Source organism: Oratosquilla oratoria, chromosome 5 (assembly GCF_046742065.1).
Source record: "Oratosquilla oratoria isolate Oo_2021 chromosome 5, ASM4674206v1, whole genome shotgun sequence".
In the NCBI taxonomy this organism is placed as follows: domain Eukaryota; kingdom Metazoa; phylum Arthropoda; class Malacostraca; order Stomatopoda; family Squillidae; genus Oratosquilla; species Oratosquilla oratoria.
This window is the reverse complement of record NC_134781.1, coordinates 36,823,646-36,846,145: the sequence shown is the minus strand read 5'-3', so window position 1 is coordinate 36,846,145 and position 22,500 is coordinate 36,823,646. Positions and strand designations below refer to the sequence as shown.

Here is a 22,500-nt window from a genome sequence, read left to right as displayed (position 1 = left end):
AAACTTGTTTGCAACTGCAGTATTAGGACTTGCAGCCTCCCCTTGCAACTTGATGTTATGCAACCCCGTCCTGTTGCGAAAACGGTCAAGATAGCCTCTACTTGCATTGAAATCAGTGTCCTCCTTCGTCTCATATCCCTTAGCCTTTAGGTCATCAATAAGGGATTTGCCTTTAGTTTGAATAAGACTAGTTGACAGGAGGATACGTCTTTTAATCTGGACATTAATCCACACTGTCAATAGGAGCTCCATCTCATCAAAAATTGCCTCCCTACTCCTTGTCAACTTTTTTGCCATTAATGTCGTTGCTCTCTCAGCAGCCTTCTTAATCACTCGCCCCTCCCTTTCAACTTAGTTTCACTCAATGCCAACACATCCATCATTCTTCTCACAAACTTACTGCATATCTCTTCCCTTTTGCTCTCATCTGTACCACATCCACCTATATTAAAAGACCCAAACCTTAGGGTACTGGTTGGAAAACTCCTAGACCCTCTTATGCCTTTACTATTTTTTTGGAATGTCCCCTGTGGGGCTACAGGGAGGATTCCTACTCCTATCCCCCGTCCCGTTTTTTTGTCGCCTCTTACGACTCAAGTGGGAAGACTTGGTGGTAGTATTCTTTTCCCCCACCACAGGGTAGGCAAAAAAAGGGAAATGAATATTCAGAAAATGGTACAGGACAGTAACAAGGGGATGGGGGACCGCATAATGGAGGGACAGTCGCAGTATAATAAAAGTGTCATCATTTCTCTATGAACAGTCTTCCTCTATCACAGACAAAATGATGTGTGGCTCTGATCCGAAGGTGCGTCCCATATAGACCCTAAAGTATTGACTGCATGTTACTTTGCCACAACAACATGCAGCCAATACCCCAGACGTGTAATAACATATAACTAATAATAAATGAAAATCAAGCAAATAATAATAAACAGATAACAAATCAAATTTTACAAATAATATAAACTAAATGACAGTCATTACAGCATCTTGCTTAGGTGTTTATCTAAATGATTCTTAAAGCTTCGAACTGAACTACATTGCACTGCCTCTGCAGGAAGTTTATTCCATTCATTAACTACACGGTTGGCGAATATTTTCTAGCCACTTCCAAATTAAATTTATTTCCTGACAGACAGACCATTGTTTCTTGTCGGATTCTCATTCAGTGTAAAAATTTTGTCACTATTGATGTTGTCAATTCCCTTTAAAATCTTAAAAATCTGTATCAAGTCACCTCTGAGTCTACGCTGTTTTAGAGAAAACAGATTCATATGTTTTAGTCGGTTTTCGTATGATTTATTTTTATAATTGGAATAAATTTTGTGGCTCGCCGTTGTACTTTTTCCAATCTGTCAATGTCTAATGAGATTCGGTGACCATACGGAAACAGCATATTCCAAATGTGGACGAACTAACGATTTATATAGCTTGTTTATGAGAGTTAGACTTTTGAAGTCAAGAGATCGCGCAGTCAGTCCTAGAATCTTATTTGCTTTTTCAGAGGCTGAAATACACTGCTTAGATGATTTGAGATCGTTACTGATAATTACGTCGAGATCCTTTTCACTATCCACTTTTGTTAACGAATTTCCAAATAACTTGTAATCGTACTGACAGTCATCTTTACCCATGTACATTACCTATCATTTACTTGTGTTAAATTTCATTAGCCACTTTTCAGACCATTGCTGTAATTTATCTAAATCTTCTTGAATATCTGATTTAAGTGATCATTTGCCATTCTGCACAGTTATGTATCATCACCAAATTTGGAAACAATAGATTTTAGTCCGTGGTCTATATCACTTATATGTACTATATGAATAGAAGTGGCCCAAGAACGGAACCCTAAGGAACTCCACTCGTAACATTTTTCTATCTAGATGTTTTTCCATTTAAAACAACTCTGTTTTCGATCATTCAACCAATTACTAGTCCATCTTAATAGGCTACCACTTATTCCCCGTGAAGCTCATTTAGTAAGTAGTCTTTCGTGTGGGACGGTATCACAAGCTTTTGTCATAACTCGAGATGACTGTGTTGTAGAATTCGAGTAAGTTAGTCACGCAAGAACGTTTCCGTCTGAATCCATGCTGGTTATAGTTTATCAAACAATTACTTTATAAATGATATTCGATAGCATCTTTGATAGTTTCCAAAAATTTTCCTGCGATTGAAGTCAAGCTTATAGGCCTGTAGTTATTTGGTTTCTTTTTGTCACCTTTTTTGAATATAGGAGTAACGTTAGCTAGCTTCCATTCTCTTGTGACATCTTCGGATATGATGGATTTTTTTTTAAATAATTTCTAATGGCACAACAATCTCATTTTTTATTTCCTTTAAGATTCTTGAATGCCAACCGTCAGGCCCTGGCGTTTTGTTAATTTTGAGTTTTTCTATACACCTTTTATTTATTTATTTTTTTTGTTATATTTACCGTAGTAAGTTTACACTAGACTTTTCACAGTTCCAGTTTGGAGTTCATTTCGAGGTGTATCGTTTACGAATACTGAGCTAAAATAGTTGTTTAAAATATCGCACATTCCTTTGTTTGAATACTCAAGTTGACCGTCAGCAGAAAATCGCGGGCCAATGTGATGCCTAATAACCTTTTTATCTCTACTGTAACTATAGAATTCTTTGGGATTCTCTTTGGATTTATCAGCGATATCCATTTCATATAGAGTGATTAGGGAGAAATGTCAATGTAGTTGTATTGAGAGACCTTAATGCTAGGGTAGGAAACGAACGAATAGACGGAGTGATTGGGAAACATGGAGTTCCAGGTAAAAATCGTAGTGGAGAATTGATGGTGTAGATCTGTCTCGAAAGAGAATTGACGATAGCAAATACAGTGTTTAGGAAGAAAGTCAAGCATAAGTACACATGGGAGAAGGTGGTGGATGGAAGGGTGGCATATAGACCATTAATGGACTATATAGTGGTGACCAGGAGTATGGTAGGAAGAGTTAAGGATGTACATGTTCTAAGTGGAGAGAGTGGGGGAATATCAGATCATTTTATGGTGGAAGGTAAATTGAGAGTGGAGAATAGGTGGAGAAAGAGGAAAAGGGCAGAAGGTAGGGAGGTACTTAGAGTGAACTGCTTAAATGAGAAAGAAAAGGAGAAGGAGTATAAGAAGAAGCTGTGAGAGGAGTGGGAGGGAGTGAAGGATAGAGTAGAACTAGGAGTGGAGGAGGAATGGGGATGGTTCAAGGAGAGAGTCATAAGGTGTGCAAAGATGGTGTGTGGAACAAGGAGGGTGGGAGGAAATAGAAGGAAGGGTAGTGAGTGGTGGGATGAGGAAGCAATGAAGGGTTTAGAAGAGAAGAAGCAGGCTTTCATAGATTGGCTACAAATGAGTACGAGAAAATCGTATGAGAGGTACAAAGTAAAGAGAAGGGAGGTCAAGCATAAGATAAAGGAAGCAAAGAGGAGAGCAGATGTGAAATAGGGTAAGAGTATGAGAGAAAATTTTGAATGTAATAAAAAGATGTTTTGGAAAGAAATTAAAAGAGGAAGAGGAGGCAAATCAACTAGAGAAGAAAAAACGTAAAAGGTGCAGATAGAGAGATGATAATGGAAGAGAGGGCAGTGAGAGTAAGGTGGGCAGAGTATTTTCGGGAGTTGCTAAATGTGAAGGAGGGTAGGGAGGGAAAGGTAATTGCAGTGGGAAGCGCTAAGAAAATGACCGTGGTGAGTGGGGAAAATGGAGGAGAAATAGGGAAAGATGAAGTGAAAGCAGCTGTTAAGATGATGAGAGCAGGTAAGTCACCTGGTCTGGATGGATGTCATGCAGAACGTCTGAAAAAAGGAGGTACAGTTATGGTGGACTGGCTGGTGAGGTTATTAAATGTTTGTTTAAGAGAGGGTAGAGTGCCGGAGGACTGGAGGAGTGCCTGTATCGTTCCACTTTACAAGGGAAAGGGGGACAAGTGTGAGTGTAGTAGTTTCAGAGGGATCAGCTTGTTGAGTATAGTTGGGAAGGCTTATGGGAGGATCTTGATTGAGAGGATTGGGAGAGGAACAGAGAGAGTAATTTGTGAAGAACAGTGTGGGAGAGATATGTGAGAAAGCTATAGGAAAAGGTAAGGATGTTATTTGGGCTTTTATGGATTTGGAAAAGGCTCACGACAGGGTAGACAGGAAGGCACTGTGGGAGGTATTGCAGATATATGGGATAGGAGGAAAGTTGTTAAGAGCAGTCAAGAGTTTTTACGAAAGTAGTAGAGCTTGTGTTCGGATTAGAAATGGAGATAGTGAATGGTTTGAGATAAAGGTGGGACTTCGTTAGGGATGTGTTATGTCGCCCTGGCTGTTCAATCTATACATGGATGGGGTGGTGAATGCAAGGGTAGTGGGTCAGGTGTTGGAGATGGTTAAAGAAAATGGAGAAAAGTGGGAAATAAGCCAGTTGTTGTTTGCTGACGACACTGCGCTTATAGCAGGATCAGAGGAGGGATTGAGGAAGTTAGTGACAGAGTTTAAGAAGGTGTGTGAAAGAAGGAAGCTGAAGATAATTGTGGGAAAAAGTAAGGTGATGAGATGTACAAGGGGAGAGAGTAGCAGCAGACTGGAAGTGAGTATCAAGGGAGAGAGACTGGAGGAAGTGGATAGTTTTAGATACTTGGGTGCAAATGTGGCAGGAAAGGGAGGAGTAGGGGTGGAGGTAGAACGTAGATTGAGAGAAGCAAGTAAATGTCTTGGTGGATTAAAAAGTGTAATGAGAAATAGACATTTGGGAATGGATGCTAAGAGAAGGTTATATGAAGGAGTGATTGTGCCAACAGCAATGTACGGGGCAGAAACATGGAACATAAGAGAGGAAGGGAGAAGGAGTTTGAATGTGTTTGAGATTAAATGTCTGAGAAGTATGATAGGGTTACAAGGCTAGATAGAGTGAGAAATAAGGAGGTGAGGAGGAGAACAGGGGTGGAAAGGGAGTTGGGAGATAGGGTTGATGAAAGAGTATTAGGATGGTTTGGACACATGGAAAGAATGAGTAAAGAAAGATTAGTAAAAGAGCTGTGGAAGGCAGAGGTGGAAGGAGTGAACATGAGGGGGCGTCCGATGATTGGATGGATGGTGTGAAAAGGGCATTACGAAAGAGAGGAATGTCTGTTGGGGAAGGACAGGAAAGAAGAAGATAGGGGTGAATGGAGAAGGGATGATGCTGTGATGCATGAGGAGGAGTGGGTGGGGGATGGGGGATGAGGGAGCATGTATGAGAAATAAATTGACGCAGGCCGAAGGGATTTTTCTCTGTCTTCTCCTTTTCTGCATGAGAGGATGGAGAGGGGGGTCGCCGAATTAATGAAGCGGCCTTGCTGTGGATGTGCTGTGTCCTGCGACACTGCTTCTGACCCAGGGCAGTGAACGGGATGCAGGTATGACCCGTCATCCAGGAGGTGCCAAGATGAGAGGGAGGGAAGAGGGTGGAGGGGAGTGGAGTATGTAGGGGATAGAATGGGTGGGAGTGGTTTCTATGCCTTTTTCTTTTTGGCTACCTCCCATGTAAGGCAAAAAAAGCCTTTGGTATATGTATGTACGTTTAAATCTATCTGTATTAATATATAACTTTGATAGTCATTAGGTGCACCCGAGCACTTGTATTTCTTAAAAGCCTGTCCCATTCTAGTAATACTTTTTCCGTTTCTTTTTCAAGCCTTTTTGAACGAGCCTGATTTTGGGGGCGTCTGTCCTTAAATGGGATATAAGTATGAATCATCTTAGTAAGCATATTTTGAAACATTTCCCACATCTGATCTACAGGTCTTTCGCTTAATTTTGCCACCCAATCTGTAAGCTGAAGCTCCTGACGTAGCCCTATGAATTTTTTTTACTGAAATCGGGTATTTTAGATATACAAGTATCTATTCTAATTATTTTTAACAGTTTGAATCTAATTAAGTTGTGATCGCTATTTGCAATAGTTTCACCGACTTCTACATCAGTTATCATGCTTTCGCGGCTAGTGATCAACAGATTGAGGAAGTTACCATGTCTTGTGGGCTCTTTTACTTGCTGACTAAGTCATTGTCGTCGAGAAAATTTATCAAGCGACTACCTATATGGCCATGTTCTAGGGTCATCCAAGCAATGCCAGTAAAATTGAAACCCCCCATTATCAATAAGTCCCGGTTGCAGAAACTAGACAGTTCTTGAAACAACAGTTTGTCGTCTACTAATGATAATGTCTTTGGCCTATATATTACACCTACATTCATTTTCTGTCCATTTGTCTGGGTTAATTCTATCCACAAACTGCTATATGCATCCGGTTTTACTTTCTCTAAAACACAGGCATGGACATTGCTTTTAACATATAACAGAACACCCCCACCTTTCTTGTGGTTTCTATCCTGATGAAAGTGTTTCAATTCCGCAATATTAAATTCAGCTTCAAACTCTCCACCATTTAACCATGTCTCGGTTATTCCTATCATATCAAAATTTTCGCTTTTGACATACGCCTGTATTTCTTGGAATCTATTCCTAATACTATGACCATTAAAGTAAATGGTTTTAAGAAATTAGTGACTATTTCTTTTTAACACGTTTTGAGTTTCAACATGTCTTACATTATAATGTTCTTTATTAACACCTTGCTCTATATTGATATTTGGTCCTTTATTGAAATTCAATGCCTCATGAAGATTTGCCCCATCCCGGACATCTGGTCGCTCACGGTCGTCCGATCTCTTATGTACAGTACACCTTGCCCCCCTACGTCACCGCGTTCCACACCGGCCTCCCGTCGTTTATTGACATTATGTCCGGCATCTCTTCCTAAAATTATATTCTGTCCTCCACTGACATTATATCCTACCGTGATATTTTGTCCTCCACTATCATTACATCCCACCGTGATATTTTGTACGTTGACATTACATCCTAATGTAATATTTCGTCCTCTACCGACATTATATCCTAAAATGATATTTTGTACATTACATCGTAATGTAATATTTCGTCCTCTACCGACATTATATCCTAAAATTATATTTTGTCCTACTCTGACATATTGCTCTACATTATTGCTAAACCCTACTCTGTTTCCCCAGTACACTCTATTTCCCCTTCCCTTTGAGTTTCTACCCCCCAAAAGGAACTAGTTCATTACAAACTCCCACAATGAGGCTTGTAAGAACATCTTTGCCTCTGCTTGTAAGGTGGATCCTATCATAAGCGTAAAGGTCATGACGCCTGGAAAAGAGATACCAAGGATCAAGAAAGTGGTATCCCATTTGCGTGCACAATCGTGATATTCTCTCATTGATCCCCATGGCTCTACTGTTCCAACACGAACCTGCATAAATCCTCGGAAGGATCCCACAGTCTACGTGACGGCTCCCACGTTCCCTCATCTCCTGAAGGAGGACCTTATAATTCCGAATGAGGTTCCTCTGGTTTCGCCCAACCCACATCGTTACCTCCCGTATGAACAATCGTAACCGTGTTCGTTCGCCTTTGCTCCATGATGGTCTGGGTACAATCGGCGATCCCACGGTCCGGTTGACATACAAGCTTGCAACGTCGTTTAGTCTTCCGCTGCAGGATGTTGTCATAGCCTCGCACCATGGAGTCCCCCACCACCAAGAACTCCTGATTTTCAGCCACCTCATCTTCCAGCAGAGCAAAACGATTGGTTAGAGCCAACGGTTGCTCTGCAGGGCACCCGCTTACAGAACGCGGGTTCGACAAACGGAACCCAACGGGGCGCCACTCGCTCACGGCAGTGGCAGAAGTAGAAGTGGAACGCTCTTTGGGTTGTGGGGAGGACTCACTCTTCTCACAGAGCGCACTCTTGAGAAGACGAATTTCCTCCTCACACATCCTGAGACGGTCTTCCAGGTTCACACAACCTTCACAAGCCATTTCGCTCCTCTTTCAGCAATACAAGCGGCAAAGAGAAAATATAAAGAAACAAAAACGGTCACTAAATAAATTAAATACACGAAGCTTACTCTGCTTACCTTATACCATTACTCCTTCCTTTGGAATACAGTAATAGACTACCGTTTTGATTCTAAATTAATAGAACACTACACTTTATCTTATCCCTGTAACTGTATAGCGCTGTATGTATACAATTACAAAAACGCAACACAATCGCTTGTCACTATTCGAAAACATAAACTTCACAGGTATTCGCTAGCTGAGGTCAGGGAGCAGAGTGGCAAGTTCTCTTTCTGAGGTCACGGAGTTTAATTTATGATAATTTATAAATGAATTGCGAATGGAAAAACATTATTGTGATAATGAACACCTGAGATATTAACAATTCAAGAATGAGTACTTGTCTTGACTAATTCAAGAAAAGGCCCATCAGGTGTTTTGTTATGAATTGATCTCATTTTCTTCCGAATCATTCCAGCAACGTATATAGTGTGACGCACTGGATGTATAGTGTTTGTTTGGATAAAAAGTATCGAATACATTGTCTACATAACAGGGCTGTAAGCTGGCAACCAGTTGTGTGAACCACTGATCTAAAAATAACTGGATCACGAATCGGTGTCCTAATTATGAGATCGGCGGCAGCCATGTTGGTAGTACCAAATCAAACCCACGCCACGTGATTGACTGATAGCATTGATAGCGTCCCTTACAGTTCTCGGCAGCTTTCGCTCCTATATACTGGTGTGTTTTACATATTTAACGATCATTTTACAATGCCAACTTGTGCTGCATTCAACTGCACCAACCGGAGAAAAGGTGGATGTGAGCAGTCCTTCCACTTGTAAGTAAATTAAGGTTTTATTACCCAAAATATCCCGATACCCATAAACAAATGATGCGGCCATCAGGAGCCATAAAATGTTGCCCACCAACCGTATTGTTAGGTGTTGTCATGTTAATGCTATGTATTTATTATCTGTAAGAAATAGATCTAGCAGCAACCCATTTGTCACGAATGTAATCGTGGCAATAGCAGGATAAATATTTATCATTTAAAATATCTTATAAGGCTCAAACGCTGTCCAGAGCTGTGTAGCTGTATAGAACCAGTTGTTCTTCCTGATTACATGTGTAGGCTTTTTCTATATTGTGAAGTGTGAGGAATTCATATTAGATGGGCTGAATTACTATTCGGGGCCCGTTCAAATATTATGTAACGTTTTTTCTGGTGAAATTCGACACCCCCCACCCCATGTACTATTATGTTTCAACTCGTAAGAATTTATCCATCTATCGGTCTCAACTACTGTTACGGAGGAGTATGATTTTTCAGGACCAAACATAGCGGGTATGTGTCTTCGTTTCTATTTAATGAATATGAACCACTAGTACTATTGTAACTGATGTATGTACATTCTTTTTACTGAACGATTTCCGTGTCAAAGTTTCTGTTTCAGGATCGATGTGAAATATATTGTTTCAAAAGCACCGATGCATATCCATGTATATCACTATCGTCCAATATTTAAGGCACCTGTAATGTGCTGTACACGATACAATAGCAATATTCACAATAAATACTAATGTAGGTTTTGTTCTGTAAAGATTCACTGGAGGTTTCTTGGAATATTGTGGATACGTGTATGTTTAGTGACAGGTGAAATTTGTTTGTTGAAATACATGTGTAGTTAGTTGTGCAAATAAAGTAATTGTAATCCAGTAATTAACTGTGTGCATTTCAATGACCAGATGACTAGATTTCGAAAAACGCCGAAGATGACTGCTTGTCAAGATTCGAGAGATTGAGATTATAACATGTGGTCACACTCACACACACATATGTGAAGGCCTAATTTATGCTTCGCACAAAATAATGTACATAGGATACAACCACTGATCTATATTGTTATGCAGATCAGTGGATACAAGTTAAAACATCTACATGTTCTCTTGTTTATGTCAGTTTTAGCGTACTTGTTTGATTACTTTTATGGTCAAATACCGGTACATGTAGACATGTACTGTTTCATAAACCACACAGGAAAACTTATTTACAGATCGCATCACTATCACGCAGCCCATACCAGCCACATAGGCCACGAGAGTAACACGACAGCTCCCATGACCGGCGGAGCTGTTCACACGTGCTAATGTTTTGGTACTACCAATATGGCGGCCATGTCCCGCCTGCCCGCCTCACTCCTGGGGCAGCCCACGACCCGTATACGCTATCCAGGTGTTATACAGATCAGTGGTGTGAACCACGTATATTACAGTTCGAGAGATTGGCATCAAATTGGATGGTTCATAAAAGTAGATGGTAAAAGCAAAGCCAATAAGAGTGACTATTAGGCTCCTTGTTCATTGAAAGTGTTCAATATTTTAAAGTGGCTGTGTGAAGTTGGAAGGTCAACTCAAAGGACGCGAGGAAGAGACTTTAATTCTCTCTGAAATGGATCTAGCTTTTCTGCTGTTCGCGAACGAAAGGGACTTGTTCGGATGTCCTCACAGAGCCAGACCTCGGTGAACAGGTGTCTCATGGAGCAGCCGACTATTCTTGGCAATCGCAACATGAAGTACTTATTTAAGAACAGAAACTAGAGTGCCAAACTACAAAGGATTACGAAGGCGGAGCATGCCGACAGGAGAGCTTTTGGTCCATAACTAGGTCGGATGCGAAAAAATATAATGATGAAAAATAGATCAAATAAAAATCATAATAATATAAATAACAATAAATAAAATAATGCACAAGTATAGTTAAATAATAAACAAACAGGTAAATAGTAAATAATAATAAATTGACAGATAAATAATAAAAAATGAAAATCAAGCACATAATAAATAAACAGACAAATAATAACAAACAAATAAACAAATAATATAAAATAAATGGAAGTCATTACAGCATCTTGCTTAGATGTTGATCTAAACCAGGGGTTCCCAAACTTTCCAGCTCATCGACCCCCTAGTAAAGTGATTTTCTATAGACCCCCAAACTATTAATTCACGAATTATGTCAGATTACTACTGTTATTGGTGTTGTTATTGTTATTAATGCTAGAAATATTATTGTTATTAGTTACAGTTGTTATTATTCTTATCCTTATTATTATCATTACTATTGTTATTATTATTTTATTATTGTTATTATTATTATAATTTTAGCTATCAATAGTGTTATCATCATTTTGATCCGTTATAAAAGGGCTAAATGACAACATTCATCAAGGCAACGGCGTTCCAATAATGATAGACACTTTCACATATACATAAAGATAAGTGTTTTAAAATAAATATCTATATTATATATTCTTTATTATATTACTATAGGTAATATTCAAGCCAATAATATTACACAAGCTCGTCATCTTGATGTTCATTCACGATGTGGTTGTGTGTATGTGAGATTCTCACTAAATGCACAGAATGGGGAGGATTTTTGACTCAGAGTGAACTGACATGGTTTTTCTTTAAGTTTAGATATTGGTTGGTTGATTATAATTATTCTCGCTCTTTCAGTACGGGAAGAGAACAGGATCATTTCATGCTAACCATTTAATTTTAAAGACTGCCTTTCGATCCACTAGCAATCTACTGACCCCCTTTCAACCCCTTGGATGGTTTCATCGATCCCTGGGGGTCAATATCGACCCCTAGCAATCTACTGACCCCCTTTCGACCCCTTGGCTATTTGTCGACCCCTTGGATGGTCTCATCGACCCCTGGGGGTCGATATCGACCACTTTGGGAACCCCAGATCTAAACGAATTTTAAAGCTTCGAACTGAACTAAATTTACATTGCACTTCCTCTGCAGGAAGTTTATTCCATTCACCAAGTACACGGTTGGCGAAGTTGTTTCTACCCACTTCCAAATTAAATATATTTCCTGACAATTTTGCCTCATAATTCATATGAAATAGTTCTGATTTTTTCTCTTGTAATATATTCTAATATTTTCACAGATTTGTATAGAATGAAGATATACATCATCCACCTGTGTCTCTTCCTGGTGTACGGTTGCACCTGGTCACTTTCACAGTCACAACCTGTATTCCAAGGTCAAGAGCAAAAAATGAAAGCACAACATATCTTTCACGGCCAAACAAAGGGAAAGGAAAATGATACGACTTTTGTCGGGCAGAGCGAGCAGACCAAATCCCAAGTCTTCTTTGGACAGCAAAATCAAACCCAATCAACCCGGCCACGTTTTTGCACTCTTCCTCCCAACCCTGGGGATTGCCGGGGAGCTTTTCCAAGGTATGAGGACACACACACACACACACACACACACACACACACACACACACACACACACACACACACACACACACACACACACACACACACACACACACACACACACACACACACACACACACACACACACACACACACACACACACACACACACGCGACCGGGGTTCGATTCCCCGGCGGGCGGAGATAAGTTGGGTTTGTCTCCTATCACGTGCTTGGTTCACCTGCCAGTGAGTAATTTCGGTACAGTTAGTCAAGGGTAGTTACTGTGACCTTGCGGGAGTTGGGTGTGTGGTGTGTGAGTGGTCTCAGACCTACCCAGAGATCGGCAAATAATGAGCTCTGTGCTCACTGCCGTAGGGTGGTGTCTGGCTGTCTCGAACAGAGGCTGCAGCAGATCCGAGGTGAATACACACACACACACACACACACACACATCTCGAATCCCGCCTAGGGCTGAAATAATTTCATTGTCGCTGCGCTGCTAGTCGTTACTCCAGCTCTCGTGGGCAGGGAGTTGGGTGTGTGTGTGTGTGTGTGTAAGGTCACATCATTACCCATAGAACAGTCATATATGAATTCTCTTCCGGGAGCGAAATAGTTGTCTATCACGAGTCCAGCACGTGATCCAGGACCATGGTGAATCGCACACACACACACACACACACACACACACACACACACACACACACACACACACACACACTGGTGTATATATATATATATATATATATATATATATATATATATATATATATATATGTATATACATACCAGTGTGTGTGTGTGTGTGTGTGTGTGTGTGTGTGTGTGTGTGTGTGTGTGTGTGTGTGTGTGTGTGTGTGTGTGATTCGCCATGGTTTTGAATCACGTGTTGGACTCGTGATCGACATTTTTTACCTTCCCGGAAGAGCTCAGAGCTCAGGTATGACCGATCTATGGGTAATGCAGTGACCTTGCACGCACACACACACACACACACACACACACACACACCCAACTCCCTGCCCACGAGAGTTGGGGTAACGACTCGCATAGCAGCGATACTGAAATTATTTTATCCCTGGGCGGGATTCGAACTTGGACCGCTGTAGTGTGTGTGTGTGTGTATGTGAAATATGTAAGGTACAAAGATTACTTATGCGTACGTGTTCTCGTGTGCGTGTGTTGAGCTGAACAGTTCATAATTGTGGTGTTTTGTCCCGTAACTCTTTTATAACGATATTCCGTTCGTACTTATTTGTCATAATTTTGCTGAAATCATGCATACTTTATCCGCACAACCCATTCACAGGTTAGTCATTTTATATGTTCACTTTATTTGAAAAGTTGTACATTTTTATACATCGCTTGTCTTCTTTTTGTTGCCGTTCATATCGATGAAACCTTGTCTTTTTATGGTCAATAGTCCACCTTTTGCCTCCAATTTTCTGTGGAATTCATTTATTGAGTGTCATCATGTCTTCTTTTCCCTTTATGTATATATATTATCTATTTATTTACATATATTTTATTCAACTATTAACTATTTTTTTTTATTTATCTATTTACTTATTCATTTTTTTATTCTTTTTTCGGCTGCCAAACCACAACTACATATATAGGTGAATCGGATTGTAGGTTTTCCATCAAATCGCCAACCATATAATGGAATGCCATTTTTATATTCATGGACAGTCTGTACGTCTCTCTCATTATTATGTACTGCTTGTCCGACGACAGATCAACCGTAATTCACTTTTTAGATTTTTCTTCTGTGAAGAGTTCATTCCCCACTGTATAGTTCCATGATGATGTTTTCTTTCTTTGCCCCTTTTCCAGAATTTTGTACATGTATGTGTGTGTGTATATATATATATATATATATATATATATATATATATATATATATATATATATATATATATATATGTGTGTGTGTGTGTGTGTGTGTGTGTGTGTGTGTGTGTGTGTGTGTGTGTGTGTGTGTGTGTGTGTGTGTGTGTGTACCGGATTCCATCTTCCACTTCTGATTCATTCATAGAACCTACCAGGACCTCTTGCATCACTTTACAATCCTCATAACTTTTCACTCTTCTTTACATTTCGGCCTCATCAATGAATAACTTTGTGGAGCTGCCTACACCATCTATCATGTCATTAATGTAAATTAAAAACATTGCTGGTGCCAGCACCGAACTCCGTGATACCCCACTTGTCACTTCTCATCAGCCCCTTACTCTTGTTCTCATGCACCTGTCCTTCAAGGAAATCTTTCATCCACTCCGATGAGAGTCAAAAGAGGTGTGGCCACTATCCACATGACCTCACCTAGGTTCACCATGCTGTACTACGATTTCCTTTATAATAAGATTATCTAATTCATACAAACCCATATTTAAATATAAATAATAATCAAAAGTGTTTGATATGATTTTATGATGTTCCTGTCTAACAATGAATTACAGTAATGACTGGAACTACAAAAAATAATTAAATAAACAAATTAAAAACATTTAAGCTAATCTATACTCAGAGAAGAGAACTGATTATTTTAACTTTTACTGTCCCTGCTTAAATCTCCTTTTTAATTCCTATGCAATCCCACCTCCTCGGTGCGATATTGTCCTCAAGGATAGATTTTTTATTTTTATTTTAGTGCTCCGCTCAAGAATTTTTCTCACGTCTGCAATAGTTTGTATACTTCCTTTATTCTTATGTTTATTCCCTCTACTAAATATGATTCCATAGTAAAATCTTATTTGAAATCTCTGTTCATCATTTCAGCTAGAGTGTGTGTGTGTGTGTGTATTTACCTGGTTGTATTACACGGCATTACGTTTTTTCTTTAAATCTTGAATAGTATTTGCACACACTGTTTCTTTACCTAAGTTATTCCAGATATCCAGCACTCTGTGTGGGAAGCTATTTTTTTCCGATCTCTTCTAGTTATCCTTTTTGAGATTCTTTTCATGACCTTTTGTTTTTCCATTGTTATTTTTTAGTAAATCATTCCTATCAAGGATTTCCATTCCTTTCATGATTCTAAATATAGTCAGTAGATCACTTGTTTCTCTTCTCTGCTCCAGTGTTGGTAGTTCCAATTTCGATAATCTTTGTTCGTATGTTAATTTGGAAAGAGTTGGTGCCAACTTTGTCGTTGCTCTCTGTATTCTTTCTAGTTGCCTTATATTCTTTTTAGTACTGGGTGTCCATAGTGTCGTTGCGTATTCCAGTTTTGGTCTAATCAGTGTAACTAATATTTTTCTAATCATTTCTTCATCCAAATAATCAAATGCCACTTACATTGACCTTAATAGGTTGAAGGTTTCTCCGACTATTTCGTTTGTTTATCCGGTGTCATGTCTTTGCTGATTATATTATTACTCCAAGGTCCCTTTCCGAGTGCACTTTTTTATCTTTTCTTCACCAATTTTATAAAAAAAAATTAATTTTGGTTTTACTTTTACCAAACTCCATTATGCTACACTTCTTGATATTGAAGTTCCCTTCCCACTTTTGAGTCCATTTCCAGATTTTGTCCAGGTCTGGTTGTAATGAATCAGTCCTCTTCTGTTCTTACTTTCTTCAATATTTTTGCGTCATCTGTGTGTGTGTGTGTGTGTGTATTCACCTCGGATCTGCTGCAGTCTCTGTCGAGACAGCCAGACACCACCCTACGGCAGTGAGCTCAGAGCTCATTATTTGCCGATCTCTGGGTAGTGTGTGTGTGTGTGTGTGTGTGTGTGTGTGTGTGTGTGTGTGTGTGTGTGTGTGTGTGTGTGTGTGTGTGTTGAACTAGTTGTATTTTGCGGGAAGGGGAGCTACGCTCGTGGAGCCCCGCCTTTGTATCTCGCAGTGTCTAGTTTGCTCTTAAACTCATGAATAGTTTTTGCGCACACTATTTCATTGTCCAGTTTATTCCAAGTGTCCACCACTCTATGTGGAAAACTGTTTTTCTTCAGATCTCTTCTGTAGCTATGTCTTTTTTTTCTTTACATATCCTCTTGTGGCTCTCTTGTTCCAGTTTAACAAGTCCTCTCTATCGAGTATTTCTGTACCTTTCATGATTCTGTAGATCAGGGGTTCTTAACCTTTTTTCTCCAATTCCCCACTTTTTAGTGAGCCAACTCTCCATTTCCCACCACAGCATTTGGATGTAATGTATTAAATTTTCACTATCGATTGTTTGTGGGTGGAAACAAATTCACGAAATGTGACAACAAGAAGACACCAGAAACAAACAAAAAGAAACAAAAACATCGATAAAAAAAAAAAAAAAATAGACAGTGGTTCTTCTGTCCGACCGGTCATTCCCCACTTGGCAACTCCGCCATTCCCCACCAGTGGGGAATTCCCCACAGGTTAAGAACCACTGCTGTAGATGGTCAGTAGATCACCTCTCTTCTCTGCTCCAGAGTCGGTAACTCCAGTCTAGCCAATCTCTCCTCATATGACAAGTTTGCAAGTGCAGGTGCCATTTTTGTTGCTGCTCTCTGGATTTTTTCTATTTTCTCTATATTCTTTTTGGTACTGGTGATCACAATGTCGCCGCATTATCTAGTCTAGGCCTTGTCACTGTGACCAATATTTTTTTTACTATAATTTCTTCGTCCAAATATGTGTGTGTGTGTGTGTGTGTGTGTATTTACCTAATTGTATTTACCTAATTGTATTATACGGGAATGTGAGTGTGTGTGTGTGTGTGTGTGTGTGTGTGTGTGTGTGTGTGTGTGTGTGTGTGTGTGTGTGTGTGTGTGTGTGTGTGTGTGTGTGTGTGTGTGTGTGTGTGTGTGTTTTGCATGGTGTTTTGCTACACACTAACACTTCTTAAACCACAGTATAACTCTGAGCCAGCATCACACAAAATGACAAATTTTGATGATAATCCCTGTTTGATGAATTAGGTGATTAGAAACACCATAAATGGCATTGTATTATCTTATTTACCTGTACACCAGTAGTTTGTTACTAGGTTACAATCATGCTACTTTTTCAGGTATTTCTACAACGCGGCATTGGACCAGTGCGATTGTTTCCTGCACGGTGGTTGCAACATTGAAGGACTCGAAAACAGTTTTATGACACTAGTAGAATGTATAGATTCGTGCTCCCCGTCAAACCAGCAGCGAGGAGAAAAGTGTCGTTTTTCCTAGTGATTCAGATGCCGCGAACAGACTAGACTTTACCATCCACTAAATTTCTTTTACAAAAGTCACCTGGAGCCCTGCCACGTACGTCAATACAGACATAAATGTCTTAAGACCCATTACCTCACACTGGATCTTTTAGCACTTTGATGCATATGAGAAAGTAGGCATACATCCCATTATAGTTCATATACAATTAATCTTTTCGATATACCTTATACACCTAAACACAACACCCTCATAGAGCAGCGCATAAAAGGAATAATAGATAATTCTATGAAAGCGCCCTCCAACCCATACACTCATGACGCTACATAACCACAGCACACACACACACACGCACACACACGCACATACACGCACACACACACACACACACACACACACACACACACACACACACACACACACACACACACACACACACACACACACACACACACACGCACACAGACACACACACACACACGCACACAGACACACACACTCACACAAACATACATATATATATATATATATATATATATATATATATACATATATACATATGTATATATATATTGTTACGGGCGCTGGTATGTGAAGAGACGTTACGTATAACGTCTAAGTGCTTAAGAACCAGCGCACTTCTAGAAGCCACTGTAGGACTGAACTATCTGGTCAGGGCCTAGATAATTCGTAAGACTAGAAGTAAAGGTAACAAAGAAGATTCCAGGAAAGGAATATTAAACTAGCGATAAAACTAGTAAACGAAATTATTAATTGGAAAATATTTACAGGCAATCAACACAAAAGAGAATGGGCAGTAGGGTCAATGGGACCGTTACATGATTATGAGAATATGGAAATTATCGTTCAAATAAGAAACAAGATAAGTATACAATATGTTACTATCTAAGTACAAAGAGATCAGGAACATGCATCAGAATAAGTAATAAGTACAAATATAAGTAAAGTAATGCAATGTATATCAGACACGTAATGTAGGCAAAAAGGGTGATCACTTCACACCAATCGTCTCATGAATCTAAACCTTCTAGTTTTTATCAAGAGATCAATATGTGGGAAATGACAACGAGTCAGCGGTTACCACCGCTTATATACCATTGGACCGGAAGCCGGATACTTCCGGTTAAGGGTGCGGGTGAGTGAAAGGGGGGGGGGGAGGAGGGTAAGTTAACACGTCAACATGGGTAGTTTTAGGACCCTCGACTCGCTTGAACAATCTATTTATTTAGTAACTGTCAAATCTGTGCGCTCCGAACTATTCAGGATTTCGCTTGTCTGTTTGTTCTACAAGAGTGCGCACCTCTCTCAGCACGTAGACAAGATTACATATAGTGGACGGGCGTTACTGCTTAACATTGTTACAATACATACATAGACAAGAAATATGAACATAGTTATGTAATACAAAGGAACACAATTCTATAACATAATTACACATATGACGTAATATCTAATATTACGTTACACCTCCACCGTTTGGGAAAGCTTTTCACTTTCTGTTGAAAAGCTACGTTCTAGAAAGTATGGAGTAGTTCTTCTGCGCAGGGGACAGCTTCTTGCTGTAGTAGGCGATAGCGTGAAGAACTTCATTGTGTTCTTGCAAGAGGGCGGCACCGATACAGGTGTCGTTGGCGTCTACTTGCAGATGAAAGGGTCGTTGGAAGTCGGGTGCCCTTAGAACTGGTGCGTTAGTGAGAAGGGACTTCAGGTTTTTGAAGGCCGTCTCACAGGTAGGTGTCCACACGAAGTCGTGGTCTTTTCTCAACAGGTCAGTCAATGGTTCTGCTAGATCTTGTTTCTCAGATAAGTGAAGATTTTGTAGTATCTGGGAGTTTTCCAAGGGAATCTCAGGAGGATTAGGCAGGTTATCAGGAGGCTCTTCCGATTTTATTGTGGTAGAGCTGCAAATTGGAATTGGATCTCTGGAATGATTAGGTTTTAAGGTATTTATGTGACAGAGACGGGAACTCTTTCTTCTGTCTGGAGTTTTGATTATGTAGTTGAGATCACTGGCTCTGGACAAGACTTCATAGGGTCCTTTGTATTTAGCCTGCAATGGATCTCCTGGTATGGGAAGATAAAGTAACACTTGATCTCCTGGAGAGAAAGTTCTAAGTTTAGAATTTTTATCATACCGACCTTTCATTACTCGTTGAGCATTCGCCAAGTTCTCTCTTGCCAACTTCCAAGCTTCTAACAACTTCTCGGTGACCTGGGACACGTATTTCAAAGAAGGAACTGGTGGTTCTTCTTTCATCCATTGTTCATGAAGTATCTTTAGGGGACCACGGACTTCATGACCGAAGACTAATTCTGACCGGCTGAATCCAAGGCTTTCTTGAATTGTTATTCGGGTGGCGAACAACAAAAAGGGGAGTCCGTCTTCCCAATTTCGAGTGTTCTCAGCACAGAAGATTCTTAACATTGTCTTGAGCGTTTGGTGAAAGCGCTCTAGAGCACCTTGTGATTGAGGATGATAGGCGGAGGAAGTTACATGATTTATACCTAGTGTTACAAGAGTTTCTCTAAACTTGTTGGAAAGAAAATTACTTCCTTGATCACTTTGAATGTTCTTAGGAAATCCTACCATAGTGAAATATTTCAACATTTCTCTGATTATGTTTTGAGCTTTAATATTTTTCAAAGGAATGGCTTCTGGAAAACGAGTGCTCATACACATGATTGTGAGAATGTACTGATTTCCTTTACTTGAAGGAGGTAAAGGTCCTACACAGTCAATAAGAACTTTTTTAAATGGCTCTTCCATTACAGGAATGGGATGGAGTGGAGCTTCTACAATTTTCTGGTTGGGCTTACCTACAAGTTGACATGTATGACACGTTTTACAATATTGGGCAACATCTTTGACAACCGTGGGCCAATGGAAATGTTGGGTTATGTTGAACAAGGTCTTTCTTACCCCTAAGTGACCTGCTAAGGGAGTATCATGAGCCAATCTTAGAACATTATTCCTGAAACCAAGAGGGAGGACTATTTGATTCCTTACTTGCCATGGCTGGTCAGCGGTTGCGGTGGATGCTCTCCATTTTCGCATTAGGACTCCGTTTTCTATATAGAAACCTCGTGACATATTTTCAACTTCTTCTGGAGAAGAAACAATCTCGTACAAATTTTTAAGAGAAGGATCTGACTTCTGTTCTTTGATTAATTCTGCTCTAGATAGAGAAACTGGTGAAGAAGAAGATGGGTCAGTTTGGGAGAATAGGAATTCTAAATTATAGGTCTCCTCTTCAGATTTCTTGTACTGAGATCTGGTTACAGCACAAGCGGGAAACAACTGTAAGTTATCTGAAGGTTCTACTGAGGTCTTAGGTTTATTTGTTATTAAGGGAGAAATGACTTTGCTTCCAGCGATGTCATTGGCCAACAATAAGGATATTCCTACTATGGGAAGAGAATCTACTACTGCTACTTTAACCATTCCGGTTGTTAAATCAGACCGCAAGAAAACATTATGTAATGGACATTTTATAATTCCTCCAACTCCTTCTATCAATATATCATAACCTGTATATGACTCACCCAGATTCTGCAAGACAGAATTTAAAATCAGACTTTGCTTTGCTCCTGTGTCTCGGAGTATGGAAATAGGATATTGTTGTGAACTACTACTATGAGATATAGTTCCTGAAGATACAAATGGTTTGAAACAAGGATCATGATTTGATGAGGGGGGTTCTACATTACTTGACAATACCGGCTTCTTTGGTAGTTTATCCTGAATAGAGGATTTTGAATCATCTGATTTTATATTACTTACAAGAGTTGGTGTCTTATTGGAGAATGAGGGTGTCAGTCTCTTTCTGCAATTAGAAATGTGATGGCCAACCTGTTTACAATATGAACAAGTTACAGGGGGATTAGTCTTAAACCTTTCCATTCTTTGCCAAGGTTGGTTTGGAGGATATTGATTGAAATCAGACCTGTAACTGAAATGTGATGGGCTAGACTGATTTTCAAAGTGTTTCTTTGGGGACCAAGGATCAGAGTATTTTGTTGAATCTGGAATATATGACTTTGACTTTTGGAATTCCATTTGTCTTGACTTAGGTTTATGATTTAGTGTGAACTCATCAGCCAATACAGCAGCTTTAGTTAAAGTTTCGGGAACATGATCATCTATAAAAATCCTAAGATCTGTCTCTAAGGTATTCTTAAACTGCTCCAATAAAATCAACTGTTTAAGTCTATCTAAGGTGTCCGTTTCACTAGCCAAACACCACCTATTGAATAACCTCTCTTGTTGAGCCGCATATTCTACGTATGTTAACTGAGGTGTCTTCCTATAATTACGGAATTTCTGTCTATAGGCCTCTGGTATTAGTTCATAAGCTTTTAAAATACAAGCTTTCATATTATCATACTCGCTTTCTGCTTCTGAAAGAGAAGTATAAATTTGCTGAGCCTTACCCTTAAATTGTGTTTGAATGATTAATGGCCAATTTTCTTTAGGGATTTGTAACTGTTGCGCCAATTTTTCCCACTGAAGAAAGAAAATTTCTGGCTCTCCTTCTGAAAATATGGGTAAAAGTTTTACATACTTGGAAATATCTATATGACCTTCCTGAACTACGGGTCGTCTATCAACAATCCTAGCTTCTACTTCTGCCTTCTTTAATTCTAACTCTGCCAATTTGACTTTAGTTTCGTTCTCTCTTTCTATTTGTTTCACTTTAGCTTCCTCTTCTCTAGCTCTAAATTCTGCCTCAATTTGCATTTGTTTTAGTTTAGTTTCCTCCTCTTTAGCTACTCGTTTCGCTTTAGCTTCCTCTTCTCTAGCTCTAAATTCTGCCTCAATTTGCATTTGTTTCAGTTTAGTTTCCTCCTCTTTAGCTACTTGTTTCGCTTTAGCTTCCTCTTCTCTAGCTCTAAATTCTGCCTCAATTTGCATTTGTTTCAGTTTAGTTTCCTCCTCTTTAGCTTTAAATTCTGCCTCAATTTGCATTTGTTTCAGTTTAGTTTCCTCCTCTTTAGCTTTAAATTCTGCCTCAATTTGCATTTGTTTCAATTTAGCTTCCTCCTCAAAATCTACTCTCCTGACCTTTAATTCAATCTCCTTAATCTTAAGTTCGGTTAGTCGTGCCTCCATTTCTAACCTATTTGAAGGAATTTGTATAGCTGTAATCTCTTCTGGAGATAATATCTCATCTTCGATCAGATTTTCAACGAGT

The 22,500-nt window shown here is 39.5% G+C and overlaps 1 protein-coding gene across 1 annotated transcript in view; it reads left to right on the top strand.

Moving 5' to 3' along the window:
* LOC143025235 (actinia tenebrosa protease inhibitors-like) overlaps nt 1–17,679 on the top strand; it is a 36,844-nt gene extending 19,165 nt beyond the window's left edge. The window contains exons 2-3 of the mRNA XM_076184695.1: nt 11,876–12,170; nt 17,149–17,679. Coding sequence (XP_076040810.1) covers nt 11,876–12,170; nt 17,149–17,305 — 452 coding nt within the window. The 3' untranslated portion in view covers nt 17,306–17,679. The remainder of the gene's footprint in view (nt 1–11,875; nt 12,171–17,148) is intronic.
* The last annotated feature ends 4,821 nt before the right edge of the window (nt 17,680–22,500 follow it).